At 60.9% G+C, this 17,630-nt stretch overlaps 1 protein-coding gene across 2 annotated transcripts in view; it reads left to right on the top strand.

The window, feature by feature from the left end:
* Nucleotides 1-17,630, top strand: part of CASZ1 (castor zinc finger 1) — a 160,824-nt gene that overhangs the window by 138,279 nt on the left and 4,915 nt on the right. For both annotated transcript variants that reach the window (XM_030805723.1, XM_030805722.1), the window contains 14 exons: nucleotides 538-606; nucleotides 2,389-2,479; nucleotides 3,339-3,503; nucleotides 4,560-4,732; nucleotides 4,934-5,775; nucleotides 8,072-8,207; nucleotides 8,393-8,456; nucleotides 9,707-9,861; nucleotides 9,952-10,074; nucleotides 11,009-11,347; nucleotides 12,834-13,032; nucleotides 14,068-14,239; nucleotides 15,846-15,997; nucleotides 16,184-16,325. In XM_030805723.1, the coding sequence (XP_030661583.1) occupies nucleotides 538-606; nucleotides 2,389-2,479; nucleotides 3,339-3,503; nucleotides 4,560-4,732; nucleotides 4,934-5,775; nucleotides 8,072-8,207; nucleotides 8,393-8,456; nucleotides 9,707-9,861; nucleotides 9,952-10,074; nucleotides 11,009-11,347; nucleotides 12,834-13,032; nucleotides 14,068-14,239; nucleotides 15,846-15,997; nucleotides 16,184-16,325 (2,822 nt within the window). The remainder of the gene's footprint in view (nucleotides 1-537; nucleotides 607-2,388; nucleotides 2,480-3,338; nucleotides 3,504-4,559; nucleotides 4,733-4,933; nucleotides 5,776-8,071; nucleotides 8,208-8,392; nucleotides 8,457-9,706; nucleotides 9,862-9,951; nucleotides 10,075-11,008; nucleotides 11,348-12,833; nucleotides 13,033-14,067; nucleotides 14,240-15,845; nucleotides 15,998-16,183; nucleotides 16,326-17,630) is intronic.

The following is a 17,630-nucleotide window of genomic DNA, read 5'->3' as shown; positions in this document are numbered from 1 at the left end:
CATGGGCAGGGGAATGGCCTGGGTAGTCAAATGGTGGATGGTGTGGGGCTGAGCGAGACCCTTCCCCAGAGCTCCTCCTGTACCCTGGGGAGGCTCCCGGACCCCAGGGGCTGCATGCGTTGGAGCAGATCGAGGTGGCACCTGCTGCCTGGGGAAGGATGCACTTCCCCTGCCCAGCTGCCTGCCCCCACCCTGAATCCCTCCCTGTTGGGAGGCCTGGTGCCCCTCAGCCAGCGGCCTCCTGATGCTCCCTGAATGCCAGGTGCCAAGCCTGGGCTTCTGTGGCTTGCCAGCCCGTGCCCAAGGGGGGCTCCAGCCCCACCTGCACGAGATGGCACTGCCCTCCCAGAGTTGGGCTCGTTGAACCTCTGGCCAGCTTCTGCCAGGGGTGTCCTCAGTCCCACCCTGGGTGCCTCGGACACTGCAGAGCGGAGCAGAGGGGCTGGGGCCTCAGGGCAGGGGCTGCCCACCAGATGCCCCTGTGACACGAGGCTGCCCCATCTGCTTACTGGCTGTGCCCTGTGTGTCTCTCGCCAGGAACGGACTGCCCACAGATAAACCAGCCGTCACTGAAGATGTAAACATTTACCAGAAATATATTGCCAGGTAGGCCCCTGGGGAGGAGCCTGCCGTGGAGAGAAGGTGGGGGGCCAGGACTGACCGGGCACTCTGAGGCCATTCGTTTGACATCTGACCTCTAGGGCCAAGGTAGCTGCCTCCTCCCATCCCCATCCACTTCAGTCCCTCCACCGCACCGAGGGCTGCCCTGCACGCCCGTCTCAGAGCCTCCCTCCGCTCTGTGTAGTCCAGGCCACACATTCCCTCAGCAGCCTGTGCCCCCAGGTAGGGCTGGGGTCCCGACGCAGGGCCTAGCCACAGGTGAGTGCAGCTCCCCCAGCTTGCCTGGGTCCTGCTGTCACACAGAGCCTTGCGTAGGGTGCAGGCCACCGTGAAACTGTCAGGGTTGGGAAGGTAGAGGCAGGCAGGCCGGGTGCAGTGGCTCATGCCTGTAATCCCAGCACTGTGGGAGGCCAAGATGGGAGGATCACTTGAGGCCAGGAGTTTGAGATCATCCTGGGCAACAGAGTGAGACCCTATCTCTTTTAAAAAAAAAAAAAAAAGAAGAAGAGAGAGAGAGAGAGAGAAGGTGTGGGCTGTCATCCTCTCTGACACAGCCCAATGCACTTCCCCAGTGAGGCTCTGATACCACCTGACTCCAGACCAACCTCTTTCCGTCCCAAAGGCAGTGGGATTGGCAGTGAAGAGCCTTCGCCTCAACAGATTCCCCGAAATCACACAAATCACACCCCCGCCCCCACCCCACCCCCCACCGCCTGCCCTCTGATGGGGCAGCACACAGCGGCCGGCGCCTGTCTGTCCACAGATCTTCCAGGTTCCTCCCGCCCGCTCTGTCTCTCGGACTCCATGTCCGGCTCTGTCTCTGCTCCCCTGTCCTGCTCTGTCTCTGCCCACCCCCATCCCACTGTCTCCGCCCCCCTGTCCCACTCTGTCTTCAGCTCTGCCCTGTGCTGTCTCCTCTGTGGTATTATTATTACCATTATTATTAGTGCCTCCGCAGATGGCCCTTTTGGCCACTTCAGCCTAAATATTTGTTTGCACGTGGTTTTCCCATTACAGTATGAGGTTTCTCTCTGCATCTCCTGCAATCTCACATCACTCTTGGAGGGGTACAGGCGGGCTGAGTCACCCCATTCTCTACAGTCGTCATAGTGTGGCCTCTCCAGAGTGGCCTCCCCACGGCCAGCCGTCACCATGGCTGTGGGAGGCACGTCCCAGCGGCCCTGGGGCCTGGAGGAGGACGGGTTTCCTGGGAGGCAGCACAGGCTCCTGGTGGTGGTGGCGGCGGCTGGAGAGTGAGCTCCTTGCTGCAGGAAGCCAAACAGATGCTGTGCTTTAAAAATTCATAACTCTGCACTGTTTCAAGTGTCAGGAAAAGCCCGGGACAGAGAGAGCCCTTTAACACCTCTCAGCATCAGAGCCCAGGCTGGCCCAGCCAGGGTCTCTGCACCTGGCCAGAGCTGGGCGGGCTGGGAGTGGGGCAGGCAGCCCCTGCAGAAAAGACAGGTGGGCAGCCGAGGGGGCGCCTGCCTTCCCTTCCATCCCAGGGCTCGGGCCCCATCTGTCTCCCCCCACTTTGACTTTTGGCCACCTCAGTGTTGTCCTGCCCCCTTCTTGGGGCCAGGCCTCTTTGCCTCAATGGGCCTGGGATTCCCGCCAGGCCCAGTCACTTGCCTGGGCCTCTGCAACTTCACCTCCCCTCCACATCCCATACAGGGCCCGAAGAGTCCCCCCCTGGGGCTGGGGCCGGGGCTGGGGCTGGGACTGTCACCCACAGCAGGGCCCTGACCCCACCCCTCCTCCCTCCAGGTTCTCGGGCAGCCAGCACTGTGGCCACATCCACTGTGCCTACCAGTACCGCGAGCACTACCACTGCCTTGACCCTGAGTGTAACTACCAGGTACGGCCACAGCCAGATGGGCCCCGCCTCCCCGCCACCACCACCCCCGCCCCCGCCCAGCACAGCATGGAGGCACTTAGAAGTCTGCGGAGGGGGACAGCAGTCGGGGTGGGGGGATTAGTTCTAGTCGCACCACCCAAACTTGACTTGAGCAGGCAGAGGGCCTGCAAAACCACCAGCCTGCCCACATTCCCTGATTCCTGCTGACAGAGCAGCTCCTACCATTGGGGGCCAGTGACCGGGTCCCAGTGGTGATCATTCCAGTTCCCTTTCACTGAGAGCCTCCCACCTGTCCAGGGCCATGCCAGCCAGCCTATGAGCCTTGCCTAATTGACTCTTTGCAGTGGCCTTAGAAGGTTAGCATTACTGCCCCATCTTAAAGATGATAAAATTGAGGTTCAGCCAGAGTGCCACTGTGCCCAAGGCTGCCCGCCGGTGAGCGCGGGGCTGGTGAGTGGGGGGAGAGTCGGGGCAGCCTGTGTGGGGTGGCTCCCTCTGGCTTGCCAGGGATCCCAGCCTGCCTTAGTCCAGAGGTGCACTGGGCGGGATGAGCTGTCAGCATCAGAGCCCCTGCCGTCAAGGCCTGGCCCGATGCATCGTTTGTGCTCCTGGGGATGGCCACTGGGGACCTAGGGGAGCATCGGGGAAGAATCTATGGTCCTAGAACCTTTGGGATGGTTCCCTCCAAGGGCTGGTGTGCCTGCCACTGGCCTTGGACAATCTGGGCTGCCTTGACCCCAAGCAGGGTTCTTTCTAGGGAGACCTGAGGCCAGCACCTGGCCCAGGTGCTCTTGGCATATGGGAGGAAGGGCGGAGGGGGAGCTCAGGCTCCTGCCCACGCGGCGCTGTCTCCCGGCAGAGGTTCACGAGTAAGCAGGACGTGATCCGCCACTACAACATGCACAAGAAGCGCGACAACTCCCTGCAGCACGGCTTCATGCGCTTCAGCCCGCTGGACGACTGCAGCGTCTACTACCACGGCTGCCACCTCAACGGGAAGAGCACCCACTATCACTGCATGCAGGTGCCTCCCACACCCGGGCCCGCCAGGCAGCTGCAGGACCCGCCCAGGCCCTCCCAGCTCTGAGCCCCTGACTCCCAGAGGCAGGGCTGCCCCATGGGCAGGGGCCTCAGTTGATCGGGAGCCTCTCTTTCCCCTGGCCCAGCACAAGGATGGCCAGCGAGCCAGGAGGGTCCTGGGGGTTCAGGCTTGGGCAGCGTCTGGTGGGCCAGGGTGGGGCCTTCCCCATGGCCATACTTGGTGTGGATGAAATTCAGTGAGCTGTTTATATAGACGGACATTTTTCAGGCTTTAACACCAAGAGCAGCATTGCAAATGATTCCTGAGGAGGTTTTTGTTTAATTCTTTGTTTTAATGCCACGCAGAGTCTGGGCTTTTTCAAGGTGTCAGGGCCAGGAGGAGCGACTTTGGGTTGCACATAGCAGCCCTGTGCCTCCCCCGGTATTTGTCAGGGATTGTTATGGCCTCTGTGAACAACCTGGGCCACGAGGAGAGGGGGGCCACCCTCTGGGCTCTGAGATGGTGCAGACACTGGCACGGCCCAGCCTACGAGAGTGTTCAGATTCCACGGGTTTTTACTCAATATGGCAACGTTGCCTTCCTGGCCCGGCTGGGGTGGGGTGGGAGGGCCCCGTGCCCAGGGACTGTCCACTAAGCAAATCCCTGGGCTAAAGGTGACCTCCAGGGTCCAGCCCCTGTCCACCCACTGAGGGTTTTAGAGGTAGGGCCATGGATTGGGACTCAAAATCCAACTCCTGCAGAATGCAGCTCCCTCCCCTGGGCCAAAAAGTGCCCTGGGTCTCCGGAGATGCCCTGACCCTCAGCACAGACGGAGCCAGGCCCCAGCAGCACTTGGTCCCTCCGTGGAGGCCTGAGGGGTGTTGGAGGCTTTCTACTCTGCTTCCTACATCGACATCCTGAGGCCTCCAGTTTGAAGTCGGAGGTGCCAAAGCTTCCCTGAGCAGGGAAGTCAGTGGCCCCAGCCACACACAGTGGTGTCGACCTCGGCCCGGGAGCGCCTGGCCTCCGTTCGCCTGACTGCCATCCCGTCCTGTGCAGGTGGGCTGTAACAAGGTGTACACAAGCACGTCCGACGTGATGACCCACGAGAACTTCCACAAGAAGAATACCCAGCTCATTAACGACGGCTTCCAGCGCTTCCGAGCCACCGAGGACTGCGGCACAGCCGACTGCCAGTTCTACGGACAGAAGACCACACACTTCCACTGCAGGTAAGCGGGAGCCTGGCGGGGGCCTTCCTGGGCAGAAGCGGGGAGGGAAGGCAAGGACCCAGGCTCGTGGGACAGCTCAGGCCCCTGCCTTGGTGTCCAGCCTGGGTCTTCCACCCGGGGGACTGTCCCTCCCAGGGCCATGGTGGCAGCAGGGCGGGGCCTCCTCTGGGTCCCATGACAGGCTCCCAATGTCCCATCCAGGCGTCCCGGCTGCACATTCACTTTCAAGAACAAGTGTGATATTGAGAAGCACAAGAGCTACCACATCAAGGACGATGCCTACGCCAAGGACGGCTTCAAGAAGTTCTACAAGTACGAGGAGTGCAAGTACGAGGGCTGCGTGTACAGCAAGGCTACCAACCACTTCCACTGCATCCGCGCCGGCTGCGGCTTCACCTTCACCTCCACCAGCCAGATGACCTCTCACAAGCGCAAGCATGAGCGCCGGCACATCCGCTCCTCGGGCGCGCTGGGGCTCCCGCCCTCGCTGCTGGGCGCCAAGGACACGGAGCATGAGGAGTCCAGCAACGACGACCTTGTCGACTTCTCCGCCCTGAGCAGCAAGAACTCCAGCCTGAGCGCCTCCCCTACCAGCCAGCAGTCCTCTGCGTCCCTGGCTGCCGCCACTGCCGCCCCCGAGGCTGGGCCCAGCGCCACCAAACCTCCCAACAGCAAGGTCTCGGGGCTGCTGCCCCAGGGCCTGGCCGGCTCGATCCCCCTGGCCCTGGCCCTCTCCAACTCGGGCCTGCCCACCCCCACGCCCTACTTCCCCATCCTGGCTGGCCGTGGGAGCACCTCCCTGCCCGTGGGCACCCCCAGCCTCCTGGGTGCCGTGTCGTCTGGGGCAGCAGCCTCAGCCACCCCTGAAACGCCCACGCTGATCGCCTCGGGAGCTGGAGACTCGGCCCCCGCGGCTGCCGCCTCTGTCCCGGCGCCGCCCGCCTCCATCATGGAGCGGATCTCCGCAAGCAAGGGCCTCATCTCGCCCATGATGGCCAGGCTGGCTGCAGCTGCCCTCAAGCCCTCTGCCACCTTTGACCCAGGTGAGCAGACTGGGTCCTGCCCAGAAAGCAGGCACCTTCTGGACTGGGGTGGCCACCTGGCCTCAGGCTGCAGAGCAGAGTCAGTGGGTGTTTGGAAAAAGTGTCCGTGTGGCCCCTGCCTGCCAGCACCCCCTCTTTGCCTGGTCTTTGCCCCCATCCTGTTGGTTTCTATGTGGGACCCCTGGTTCTGGCTCCCCACAGTAGGGGGGCCATGCTTCTGTTTCCCCATCTGTGAGCTGGGGGCGATGGTCCCTGCCTCCTCGGCTGCCCTGCATCCCTGGGGCCACTACAGGTCCCCCCTCCCTGTCTGCTCACCCTCCCACATCCCAAGTCCACCCTGATGAGAGCAGGCCCAGGACCCCTGGCGTGCTGAGCGTTTCCTCCAGCTGACCTGGAGGGGGGCCAGCATCCAGCCCATCAGTAGGGGGGATGCACCTCACACCTGGACACCTCCAGGCCCAGGGAAGCCCTTCCCAGGCTCCCTCCTCCATGAGTGCCATCCCAGTGGGACTTTCCAGGCATTGGAAGCCTTCTATTCTGCACTGTCTGACTTGGCAGCCACTGGCCACGTGTGGTTGTTGGTGCTTGAAGCTGGGTCTGTGATTGGGAAGCGGGATTGTCACTTTAAACGGCCACAGTTGGCCAGGGACGGCCATGTCAGACAGAAAAGGGCCAGAGCCCTGGAGTTGCATCTTCCTTCTTCACGCTGGTTCACTGAGGGGCACAGTTCTCTTTCCTGCCTCCCTATAATTTCATAAATTTTCCATTTAAAAAAAATTTCCCTCTGTTTTTCTCTGGATTGGGGTGGGGGTATTTTCTGTTTACCTCACTCTTCTCCCAGTTTCCCTGCTCTGGGTAGTTCCTATTTGTTGAATCCTTGAGGAGAGTTCAGTTCACATCTGGGATGTGGCTCATTTCCCTTATTCATTCAACAACCACTGATGCTTGCTGAGAGCCAGGCTCCAAGCTGGGTGCTGGGGACACAGCAGGCAGGACGCCAGACAGAGCCCCACACCGTGGAGCCAGCAGGCAGTCAGGGATGGTCTGTCCTGGGCACATGGCTAGGAAGTGGTGAACCAAGGCGCTGCCTGCAGGAGTGGGACTTCTGGGCCTAGATGCCCTGTTCCCATTCGAAACCCTCTCAGAACCAGCCAAGACTGAGGGTCCCTGTGGCCCAGTCCGGGGCTCTGCCCACACCTTGCAGAGGCTGCCAGTGCTTGGCAGGGGAGCTGGGCCATGTTTTCCTGGGACCGTGGGCAGGTGACTTTGGAGAGCTGCTGGAATGTGGAGTCCTGAGGTCTGAAAACTCTCACAAGCCCAATAGGGCGCTCATGCCCGGCGCCGCACGGAGGGACCGCCTCCTGGTCCAGGCATGGGTGGGGCCTCGCTGGCCACGCCCCTCCATCCAGGTGCCTGATGGATGGGGCAGGGCCCACTCCAGGGCCACCTGGGCTTGGTGGCCAGACTGTCAAGTACTTTGTTTTCATTAGAAAAGTCTCCTCCCAAAAGAAAGGTCAAGCACAGGGGAGGGGGCCATTTTATTTTTTAATAAAATGCCACTTGCTGTCTCTGAAGCAGCTCTCTGTCAGCTACAGCACCTTGGGGCAAATTAATATTTCCGTCACTGGGGGATTGTAGGGGAAGGCTCGCTGGACAGCCCTGTCAGCAACTTCTTTTACCCCTGCTCTGCTGGCCTCCTGCGGCCTCACCCGCCCAGCTCCCTTCCGGACCCAGCTCGGCCCAGCCTGGCCTCGTGTCCCTGCCCCGGATAGCTTGACTGAGAGGTCACACAGTGTGGCCGCTCTGATTGGCCATCGGCCCCATCGCCCTGACACAGCAGAGGTCCTTCCCGGGCATGCTCCGTGCGGGGGCCGTCACCCCGGCAACCACGGGCTGGGGACCACAGAGGGGCCCTCCCAGTCCAGATCTGCCACTTTCCCTCAGCATTAACAGAGTCTTTAATAAAAGCCTAAGCGGCAGCCCCACAAATCGACTGTGACAGTTGGTGGAGAAAATGAAGGGCTCCCGCCCCCACCCCAGCCCCCTCCCCAGCCTCCCGCCCTTCTCCTCCAGGAGGCCCTGAGCCAGGACAACTTTGACATAATTTTGCAATAATTATCACTTGAAGAATTGCCACACAGGAGCAAGCGTCGCGAGCGATCACGTCAGCGGGAGAAGCGCTGACCAGCAGCCGGGGCCCACCCAGCCCACTGCCCTCCCTCCAGGGGGCACAGCTGTCTGTGCCCGGGCCAGGCCTTCAGCCCCTCTGACGCATCTTCCCTCCCCTCCCCTGCAGGAAGCGGGCAGCAGGTCACCCCAGCCAGGTTCCCCCCGGCCCAAGTGAAGCCGGAACCCGGTGAGAGCACCGGCGTCCCAGGCCCCCACGAAGCCTCCCAGGACCGCAGTCTAGACCTGACTGTGAAGGAGCCCAGGTGAGGCGAGGCCCCCCGTGGGAGCCAGCCCCGGGAACCGCACCTTGGAGCTAGAGCCCTGGGGTGGTCCTGCCCGGGCAGTTGCAGCGGGCACGGCTGGAGCCCCAGGGTCGGGCAGGGAGGGTGAGCCCCAGGGCCCAGGCCCCGGCCATCTGAGCTCAAGCCCCTTGGTTTGTGTGTTCTAGTAATGAATCAAATGGCCACGCAGTCCCGGCAAATTCATCTCTTTTATCCTCGCTTATGAATAAGGTAAGAGCCATCCATCACACGCCTCCCGTTCCCCCACCCAGAGAAATTAAAGCTGTGCTGGGGGGTGGGGGGATGTGTTTGTTTTTTAATGTTTTGCCTCTAATAAGATGAGTTTGTACCATTTAAATTTTGAGGCCATTTTTCATCGGATATAATTTCAGAGCCACTGCTTACAAATTAATTTAATGAACTGGCTGAAGAAATATATTCCAGCCTCTGACACCTTTTTTTCCCTTCAGATGGAGGGCTCCAAAAGCTTTTCCAGAGCCCTTCAACTTCGTTCGTGCCTTGTTATTAATTTTATTTATTTATTTTATATATATTTTTTGTTTGTTTAAAAGGGGATGGGGGAGGGGGACTGAAGTGGGAGCAAAACATCAATTTCCACTTTTCGGGTTGAGTAATGGTCTCGGACGCCTTCCGGAGAGGTCGCTCCGGAATATTTATTTTAAATAATGCAGGGTCTTTGTAAATTATACATCATCTCAAATATATTTTTCCCCTTCACATGATACATTTGACTACAGCAAGATTAATTCAGTTACTGTACACAAGTGACTGCCCTGAGGAGGGGCCGGGCCTGGGCCGGACCTCTCGCCGCAGGGCCCCAGCCGGGCACTCGGTGGGGAAGAAGCCTCGCTGGCCCGTGGCGTCCACTCCTTGGCCACTTGCTCTCTTGCTCTCCTTCCCCTTCCCCTTCCTTTGGCCTCCGCCCCCACACCCCCCTCCCTTCCCTTGGAGCCTTGCAATGACCCCCTCCGGGCCGCTGCAGCGAGCCTGTCTGGGTCTCACCCGTGAGCCTCCCTCCCTCCCTCCCTCTCTCTCTCTCTCTGCTTTGTGGGCCTCCTCTTGTTCTCAAGGAATTCGTAGGGGTTCCCCCATCCCTCCTCCTTCTGCGCTTTTGAAAACCTTCTGGCAGGAAAATAACCAGGGAGCCGCAAAGTCTGGGGAATGGGCTGCAGCGTGCACCCTGAGTCGCGGCCTCGGCTTGAGTGATGGATCCCGCGGCACGGGCTCATGTGGAGGAGCCCTGAGGAGGCCTGGCAGCTCCTGGGGTCGGGGCAGCGCTGCAGGCTTTCTGTTCAGAGAGGGCCCGGCCATAGCCAGAGCCAAGTAGGCGGGCCGCATTCTCTGCTGGCTCTGAGGGCTCGGTGGGTCCCAGCAGCCCAGAGCTTCGGCTGTTGCTCCCCAGGCTGCCGTGTCTGTGTTCCAAGCTACCCCAGCCCCATGCTCGGCCTCTGTCCTCACAGATGTCTCAGGGCAGCCCTGGCCTGGGCAGCCTGCTGAACATCAAGGCGGAAGCGGAGGGGAGCCCCGCTGTGGAGCCTTCGCCCTTCCTAGGCAAGGCCGTGAAGGCGCTGGTTCAGGAGAAGTTGGCAGAGCCCTGGAAGGTGTACCTGCGCAGGTGAGGGGCTGCTGGCCACGTCCACCCATCCTCCCCCAACACCCGCCCTGGAGCCCCAGGCTCTCCTCTAACGCTGGCTCCTCTGGCTAGGTTTGGTACAAAGGACTTCTGTGACGGCCAGTGTGACTTCCTCCACAAGGCCCACTTCCACTGCGTGGTGGAGGAATGCGGCGCACTCTTCAGCACCTTGGACGGGGCCATCAAGCACGCAAAGTGAGTAGGGTGCTGGGGGCCATTTCAGCAGAGCCCCACTGATCCCAGCCTGGCTCTGGGGTGGGTGGGGCTGGGGCTGGCACAGCAGTTTGTTCCCGCTAGACCACAGAAGCTGAGCCGGCTTCTCGGAGATGCTGCCCCAGCAAGGATGGGCTTCCCATCCTCCTTCACACATGCAGCCCTCAGCCGGGGGCTCTGAGCCCCTGTCCAGGCCCTTCCTGGGGCCCTGAGCAACAGCTGCTGCTGCACCCATGTCCCCAGGGCAGCCATCAGTCCCAGCACATGCTCCCTGCAGAGCAGGCCAGAGGGGCACAGAGCCCAGCTGGAGAGACTCAGCTGTGACCTGGAGCAGGAACCCTAGCTGAAGGCCTTTCCAAGCCACAATATTACATCTCTAGGTTACCTTTGACCTAAACATAATGACATGAATTTGTAAATCCCATTGAGTTAAAAGGCTTCAAGCCTAGCCGCCCACTTATAAGGGAACTCAGAACTTGCAATCGTTTAAAACAGATCTGCAGTGCTCCCAAGGCTTTTCCGACCGTGTAGGCACCCTCAGCCGTAGCCTGCAGGGAAGCCTGCTGTGAATACTGAGAATCCTACCTTTAAGACCTCCGAGCAGGTTCTGGAAGGAAGGGGCTTCCTGGGGCAGGGCCTGCTGTCACACACATGGAGGAGCTGGGGACCGAGGAAGGGCACAAGTAGGAAGGCATTGTTAGGCCCAAGCCAGGAGACCAAGTTTGGAACCAGAGGACGTGGCAGTTTGCCCTCCAGTCCTTCTGTCCTGGTGGGGTCACAGGGGACTTCTGGAGCTGAGTGATGGAGACGAGTAGGGACGGACACCGGGGTCTAGGCCTGTGATGGGGTCACATGCGTGCCCCTCCACACCTGTCTTCACTGCCTCCCATGAGACCCCCTCTTCTACCTCTCACAGCTTCCACTTCCGGACAGAGGGAGGAGCAGCAAAAGGAAACGCAGAGGCTGCCTTCCCGGCCTCGGCTGCCGAGACCAAACCTCCCATGGCCCCCTCGTCCCCTCCGGTCCCTCCTGTCACCCCGGCCACGGTGTCCTCTCTGGAGGGGCCCGCTCCCAGCCCCGCCTCCGTGCCCTCCACCCCCACCCTGCTTGCCTGGAAGCAACTGGCTTCCACCATACCCCAGATGCCTCAGATCCCAGCGTCAGTGCCTCACCTGCCCGCCTCGCCCTTGGCAACGACTTCTCTAGAGAACGCCAAGCCCCAGGTCAAACCCGGATTCCTCCAGTTCCAGGAGAAGTGAGTCCCTCGATGAGCCGGGAGTCCCGCGTTCCCCTCGCGTCTCGGGAGTAGGTGCTAGCAAGGGCGCTAGGAGGCCCTGTTCCTCACTGCGGATGGTGCTGCTGTCCCCAGCCTTTCTGGGGCATGGCCATCGGGTGATGTCCTTCTAGCCAAAGATGCTGCTGCTCCTACCTCACTGCCTGTCCCAGAGCAGGCCAGCCAGCGTGGGCCAATGGCGGCGGCAGTGGCCGCTGCTCCTGCAGGGCGTGTGGTGATCCTGCCAGGGCCAGCTGGGGTGGACTGGGCGTGGTGGTCCTCAGAGGACAACTCCCAGCCTGACAAGGAGGGCTGCGTCTCCCTCGGGCCTCCGTATTGGCCTCCTCTGTGGCTCACACCCATGGCTGAATCTCTGCAGGGCACGTGAAGTCACGGGTGGGGTGCGAGGGGGCCAGGCCCCTCCAGGCCGTCACTGGCCTGCACAGTGGTCTGAGCTCTTGGGTGGAAGGGACCCTCCTCACTGGATGGTGGTGGCTCCTTGCAGGGAGAACGGTGACTTTGTATTGTCATGTGTGCGGCTTCCTGTTCTCAATAAAAGTAATAAATTGGATTATTTATATCGCCTGAGTGGCAGCTGTCCTCCCTCTCTGAGCACCTGGGGCTGGGCCCACAGCATGGAAGGGGCCCGGCACTTTTCTCCATCCCCCCCACAAGCTTCCCCTCTCCCTCCTCCTCCCCATAGTAGCAGCTCAGGTTTCTCTGGCCTGGTCAGAGTGCCCACCGTGGGTCCCCTGGGAGGGGACTACATTGTTGCCAACCAGAGTGGAAGGCTGGGACCAGTGTCCTCCTGCAGCCCTCTGCATCCTGGAGGCGGCCCAGGGCAGGCCAGCACACCCGCTCTGCCCCAGCAGCTCTCCCACTCCACCGGCAAGTGAGGTCTGAGTGGGTGGGCACCATGGGCCCCGAGCTGACCCTGGGGAGCCCAGCAGCTGTGAGCTCCCAGGAGCTGACACTAGGCACGCACTCCTGCTTGTTAAGGGCCTGTGGCAGCAGCACTTCCTGGTGGGGCCGAGCACCCATCTGCAGTCTGTCAGTCAGCCACATCCACGGTGGCGCCCATGCCACGCCAGCCAGGGCCTCACGGCACCCCGCCAGGGCTGGCAGCACCATCCTTATTTTCTGATCCAAGAAGTTATTACAGCCATCCTTATCTATAATCCTGAGGTGTGGCCGTGGAAACTACTTGTCCCAGCATGCAATGCTCTGGGCACCCTGCATATTGCAATCCCTGTGCACCATGCAGAGCTCCTAAAAGGAGGCAGGAATGCATGCTGGGATCTGTAGTCTCCGGCTGAGTCATCCTATTGAGCAGGACGGCAGCCCAGGCCATCCCTCTTGGTGGTACCGCTGGTCATGGGGGAGTGAACTCCAACACAAGTGAAGTCAGGACACCAGCAGGGAGGGCTTGGGAATGGCAATGACCTTCTGGGCTGTGGTTTCCTTCCAGCGATCCTTGCCTCGCCACGGACTGCAAGTACGCCAACAAGTTCCACTTCCACTGTCTCTTTGGGAACTGCAAGTACGTCTGCAAAACGTCTGGCAAGGCCGAATCCCACTGCCTGGACCACATCAATCCCAACAACAACCTGGTGAATGTGCGAGACCAGTTTGCGTACTACTCTCTGCAGTGTCTCTGTCCCAACCAGGTCAGCATGGCGGGACGGCCCAGGGGCAGAGTAGGGGGCAGGGAGGTGCAGGGCTAGCTCAGGGCACAGGATAGACACCTCCTGGCAGAGGCTCCGTTTCTCACGCCTTGCTTAAACGGGCCGACCGGACTCTGGGAAGGGCACCGTCTGCCCCTAGGCCCCTGGAGGCCCCTGGGCAGAGGACCAGATTGGTGCTAGTTGGTGAGGTCTAACCCCTGAGTGGTGACTCAATGCTGGGCAGCCACCGTGCCCTTGACATCATTCTTGCCTATCCTGGAACTAGCTTTATGCCCCCTTTCTCCAAAGCCCGAGAATTTTCGAACAGGCCCATTGTCCATGCCCACACAGGAAAGTCAGATCAGATTCACCTTAAAGGCCTGACTCCCAAGACCAGGAGGGGCTGCCTGAGGGGGAAACTGGGCCCAGAAGTGCTAGGATAGAGCAGCGATGTCTGCCCAGGTCTAGGCACACAGGGAAGAGTGTTAAAATAGATTCGCGATGTCTGCTCTAGGTATGGGATTGCAGACGGACTGCAAGGTTACCAGGCTAGGATGCTTTAGTGCAGTGATTAAAGGCAGGCACTGCCTTTTTTTTGAGACAGAGTCTCGCTCTGTCACCCAGGCTGGAGTGCAGTGGCGCGATCTCGGCTCACTGCAAGCTCTGCCTCCCGGATTCATGCCATTCTCCTGCCCCAGCCTCCCGAGTAGCTGGGACTACAGGCGCCCACCACCACGCCCGACTAATTTTTTGTATTTTTAGTAGAGATGGGGTTTCACTGCGTTAGCCAGGATGGTCTTGATCTCCTGACCTCGTGATCCGCCCACCTCGGCTTCCCAAAGTGCTGGGATTATAGGCGTGAGCCACCGCGCCCGGCCCTGCGCTAATTTTTAACATGCGAAAAGTGTTTCTATGATCATCAGCTTCTGAGCAGAGAAGAACACATGTGCCAAGGGCCCACCACAGCCTCAGGCCTGGGGCAGGCGGGAGCTCATGAAAGTCACACGCCTGTCCTGACCCTCCCATGTCTCCCTGCAGCACTGCGAGTTCCGAATGCGTGGGCACTACCACTGCCTCCGCACCGGCTGCTATTTCGTGACCAACATCACCACCAAGCTCCCCTGGCACATCAAGAAGCATGAGAAGGCGGAGCGGCGGGCAGCCAATGGCTTCAAATACTTCACCAAGCGCGAGGAGTGTGGCAGGCTAGGTACTGAGGGCTGGGGCTAGGGGCAGGGACTTGCAGCAGGCGTCAAGACCATGGCCCCCGTGGCCTGGGCTGCCTCTCCTGGTACCCGCGTCCTGTTCCCCACCGCAGGCTCCACGTTTTGTTAAAGGTGTCCCAGATATCACAGGCTAGGCACTGTCAAGCTTGTGAAACAGTCCAAACCCACAGAGCCCAGCAAGAAGGGTGGGGGTGACTCATGCAGGGCACCACCCCTCCACCCCCAGACAGCTGCCCTGGGACCTCATCGTGAGCATCCAGGGCCTGGGCGTGGTTCTGTTTTCCTTTTCTCATCAAGAAGGCGAGCAGGGAAGTCTTAGGAGTTCAAAGTTCTTTGCTCTGGGATCTCTTTCCATGGCTTTCATGATGAGGTTTTTGTCCGCAGTGAGCTACAGTTTGTTTGTCCATTCATCCATTCTGCAGTTACTTATGGAGGGACAGCTCTGTGCCAGGCTGGGTGCTGTCACGGGGTGGGGGTGGTGACAGTGGTGGCGACTCAGATCTAATGGGGAATGGTCAAGTTCTCTATGGGCTCAGCTGGAGCACCCGGGACCCGGAACCCAGGAAGGGGCTGCTGTGGCTTTGGGAAGGGAGGCCACTGATGCCTGAGAGGTAGCCGTGCTGCTAGGAGCTGAGCCCCCTGGCCCCTGTGCACGGCCTGCTGATGGGGCAGGACTCTCCCTAGGAAGAGACCGGAACCCACGGGCAGGCCAGAGCCAGGCCGCCCGGCAGAGGCCCCTGGGCTGCAGGCAAGGCCCGTTGTGGCCTGGTGGTCACAGCAACAGGGGTGGGGGCTGTTGCAGTCTGGTCCTTCCAAAAGTGAAAGGTGACATACTCAAAGTCAACTGCCAGAAAAAGGAAACAAACCTTGCCTTCAAGTATGAATTCAAAAAGGAGTTCTCAGCCAGAGAGAGGACTGGTAGCCATGCCAATAAGCGTCAACACTCGCGGCCTGTGCTGTCCCTGGGCTCAGTTTACAGATGTCAGGGTATTCTGCAGTTGCTGTTATTTACTCAACTTGTGGTGTTTTTGGTGATAGTTGGGGCCAAACAAAGCTGGGGGATGACAGAAGACACCTGGCTGGCCTGGGCGCCATGGCAGCGGACAGGCCCTCACCTGCCCCGCGATGCTGTTTCAGTCCCGCCTGCTCTGTTTGTTCTCGGCCTAGAGTGAGGCAGGGGGTGCTGGGGCCTGGGCAGAGGGGCAGGCAGCACCCCGGGCTCCCCAGCAGAGATGTAGGGACAGGTGGCTTCCTGGGAGGTAGCTGGCCCAGTATGCAGGGACCATGAGGGTCCCTTGCCCTGGAGCTGTGCACCTCCCTGTGTGTGGGCCAGGGGATGGGGGCCAGCCCAGCACTGTCACTCGCCTCTGTGCCAGAATGGAGAGGAGGCCCAGGGTTTGGACAGCCAGGTGGCTTTGGACTTCCTGACCTTCCCCCTAAGAGTGCCAACTCGGCTCAGAGCCCTTTCCCCAGATACCATCTGCCTTATTGACCACACTGCCCTCATGCCCAGAACAGTGCCCAACAGGACCTGGAAGCCATGAGCGCTGGCCAGCTGGGGGCTCATGCCAGGTGGGGCTATGTCCACAGGTTGCAAGTACAACCAGGTGAACAGCCACTTCCACTGCATCCGGGAGGGCTGCCAATTCTCCTTCCTCCTCAAGCACCAGATGACCTCCCACGCGCGGAAGCACATGCGGAGGATGCTGGGGAAGAACTTCGACCGCGTGCCCCCCTCCCAGGTGAGAGCCCTCCCCAGGTGAGAGCCACCCCCCCCCCGCCCCAGGTGAGAGCCCAGCCAGGGTGACGGGAACGCATCATGGTCCCACGCTCACTCTCAGGCCTGTGCTGCATAGAGCCTCAGCTTGCCCTCCGTGGGCAGCATGCCCCACAGCCCCACTTCCTTAGGGACCCCTGTGTCCTTTCAGGGCCCCCCAGGCCTGATGGATGCTGAGACAGATGAGTGCATGGACTACACTGGCTGCAGCCCAGGCGCCATGTCCTCTGAGTCGTCCACCATGGACCGGAGCTGCTCCAGCACCCCCGTGGGTAATGAGAGCACCGCGGCAGGTGAGCGGCAGGCAGGGGCTGCTGGCAGGGCCAGGCCCCACTCCCAAAGCCCAGCACCGCTGGGTGCAGCTTGGGACAGAAGGTCCGGGGCACGCGGCCTCCGAGGAGGACAGGCTGGCGTGCAGCAGAGCCAGCTGGTCTGTGGGACTGGGTCACTGAGGCCCCTCCCGCCATCCTCCCGCCTCCCTGTCGCTGCCCTTCGCGTCAGTTTCCAGGAGAGGACCCTGGGCCCGTCCTCTCTGAGCCACAGCGGGAGCAGCGCAGCCCCGTCCTCCTTCCTCTGCTGCCTCCCACCCGGCCTGGGCCCAGCGCCAGTCCTGCCCGGCACACCTGCCCACGTGACCCCTGGCACTGCCCCGCCTCTCTCTCCTCCTGCCCCCTCTTCTTGTGTCCCTCTCTCTGCTCATCCGTGCACACATTTTCATGCCATACCTGCTTCTGCCATCGGGTTTCTCATTTTGGTTCTTTCTGTTTGTTTGTTCTTTGTTTTGGTTTCTTTTTTTTTTTTTTTTTCTGCTTTTCTCCACCCTCTCCAGGCTGCCCGGCTCCCCCTCCTCCTCCTCTTCCTCCTCCTGCGGCCGCTGGTGATGAGGCTGCCCGCGCGGCCCCGCAGCCGCCAGCGACTCCATCCTTCTCGCCGGCCACGCTCCGGCCGCCCCTCCCCCCCTCCCCTGCCTCTTCTCTCCGTCCTGTCTCTCATACTCTCTGCTCAGTGCCACTCTCGGAGCCGGCCGGGGCCTGGCCCATCCCACCTGCAGCCCGCCCAGCTTCCCGCCCGTCACTGCCACTCCAACTCCAGTAAAAAGTGACGTCCCCCTAGTTCAGGATGCTGCAGGTAATGCGCACATGCCTTCTCACCGCTGTCCATCACCCCAACCCACCCTCCAGGCCACGCTCCGGGGCCTGACCCTTTTCTGCAGCCAGCCAGGCCAAGGACGGGGCTGCTCCGCACCCCTCACAGCCAAGCATCCCCGAGACTAGACAGCGTGGCCTCCATCCCAGGGACAACTCCTCGTGGCTCCTGCTCAGTGCTGGGCAGGCCACAGCATTGCTGCCAAGGATTCTCCCTTGTTCACAACTGCTCAGAGTCCCAGAGATGGCTGATCCTGCGGAGGCCCTGTGGGGTCTGCCTTCCTCGGCCTGGGGCAAGGCAGGACCTGTCCCTTCTACTCTGAGGAGTCCCCCTGGGATCTGGCACTAGGGAGAGACAGAGGATGCTTTTGGGAAGGTCTGCTGGGATCTGGGACCTGCCCAGGTTCAGAGGGTCCAGATTCCAGCCTGAACCCTGGCCCACGCCCAAAGCTG

Source organism: Nomascus leucogenys, chromosome 24 (genome assembly GCF_006542625.1).
Source record: "Nomascus leucogenys isolate Asia chromosome 24, Asia_NLE_v1, whole genome shotgun sequence".
NCBI lineage: Eukaryota > Metazoa > Chordata > Mammalia > Primates > Hylobatidae > Nomascus > Nomascus leucogenys.
Note: the sequence above shows the minus strand (reverse complement) of the source record. Positions and strands in the feature narration are given on the sequence as shown.